The 872-nt window shown below is 45.2% G+C and overlaps 1 protein-coding gene across 1 annotated transcript in view; it reads left to right on the top strand.

Annotated features, from left to right (window-relative positions):
* The window catches only part of LOC104464631 (heterogeneous nuclear ribonucleoprotein L-like), a gene marked incomplete at both ends in the record, with an annotated part of 1,225 nt that extends 356 nt beyond the window's left edge, over window positions 1–869 (top strand). Inside the window, 2 exons of the mRNA XM_010077397.1 lie at window positions 42–127; window positions 782–869. Of these exons, the coding sequence (XP_010075699.1) occupies window positions 42–127; window positions 782–869 (174 nt within the window). The remainder of the gene's footprint in view (window positions 1–41; window positions 128–781) is intronic.
* Between the last annotated feature and the right edge of the window lie 3 nt (window positions 870–872).

Here is an 872-nt window from a genome sequence, read left to right as displayed (position 1 = left end):
AGTCTCTTCCCTCATGGCTGCTCGTCTCTCCCGACCCACAGGACGTGCTCTACACCATCTGTAACCCCTGCGGCCCCGTGCAGAGGATCGTCATCTTCCGGAAAAACGGCGTCCAGGCCATGGTGGAATATCCTTCCCTGCTCCCACCTCCCCACGCTGCCTCGCTTTTGGTTTTTTTAATCTTTTTTTGGTTTGGATTTGCCTCTGTTTGCTCCTCTCGGGAGCAGAGGCATTCTCCTCTCTTTTCTCTTTTTTTTTTTTTAATTTTTTTGGTTTGAATTAGCCTCAGTTTGGTCATCCCGGGAGCAGAGGGATTCTCCTCTCTTTTCTTTTTTTAATTTTAATTTTTTGGTTTGGATTTGCCTTAGTTTGCTCACCTTGGGAGCAGAGAGATTCTCTTCTTTTTTTTTTTTCTTTTATTTTATTTTGGTTTGAATTAGCCTCAGTTTGGTCACCTCAGGAGCAGAGAGATTCTCCTCTTTTTTTTTTATTTTTAATTTTTTCAGTTTGGATTAGCCTCAGTTTGGTCACCTCGGGAGCAGAGGGATTCTTCCCTCTTTGTTTTTTTTTTTTTTAATTTTATTTTTTGGTTTGGATTTGCCTCAGTTTGGTCGCCTCAGCCCCGTCAGGGATCCCCAAATTCTCCCAAATCCTCCATGTCCACTTGGGGAGCGCCGCCTGTCTCCGCTCGGATCCCCTTTTTTTTTTTTTTTTTTTCCTCACCCCTCAAAATTAATTTAATTTTAATTGAATTTCCCCAAACGTCCTTAACGCCGCCAACGTTCGACTCGGTGCAGAGCGCCCAGCGCGCCAAGGCTTCCCTCAACGGCGCCGACATTTACTCCGGCTGCTGCACCCTGAAGATCGAATAC

Source organism: Pterocles gutturalis, unplaced genomic scaffold (genome assembly GCF_000699245.1).
Source record: "Pterocles gutturalis isolate BGI_N339 unplaced genomic scaffold, ASM69924v1 scaffold42888, whole genome shotgun sequence".
Taxonomy (NCBI): domain Eukaryota; kingdom Metazoa; phylum Chordata; class Aves; order Pterocliformes; family Pteroclidae; genus Pterocles; species Pterocles gutturalis.
This window is presented reverse-complemented; position numbering and strand designations above follow the sequence as displayed.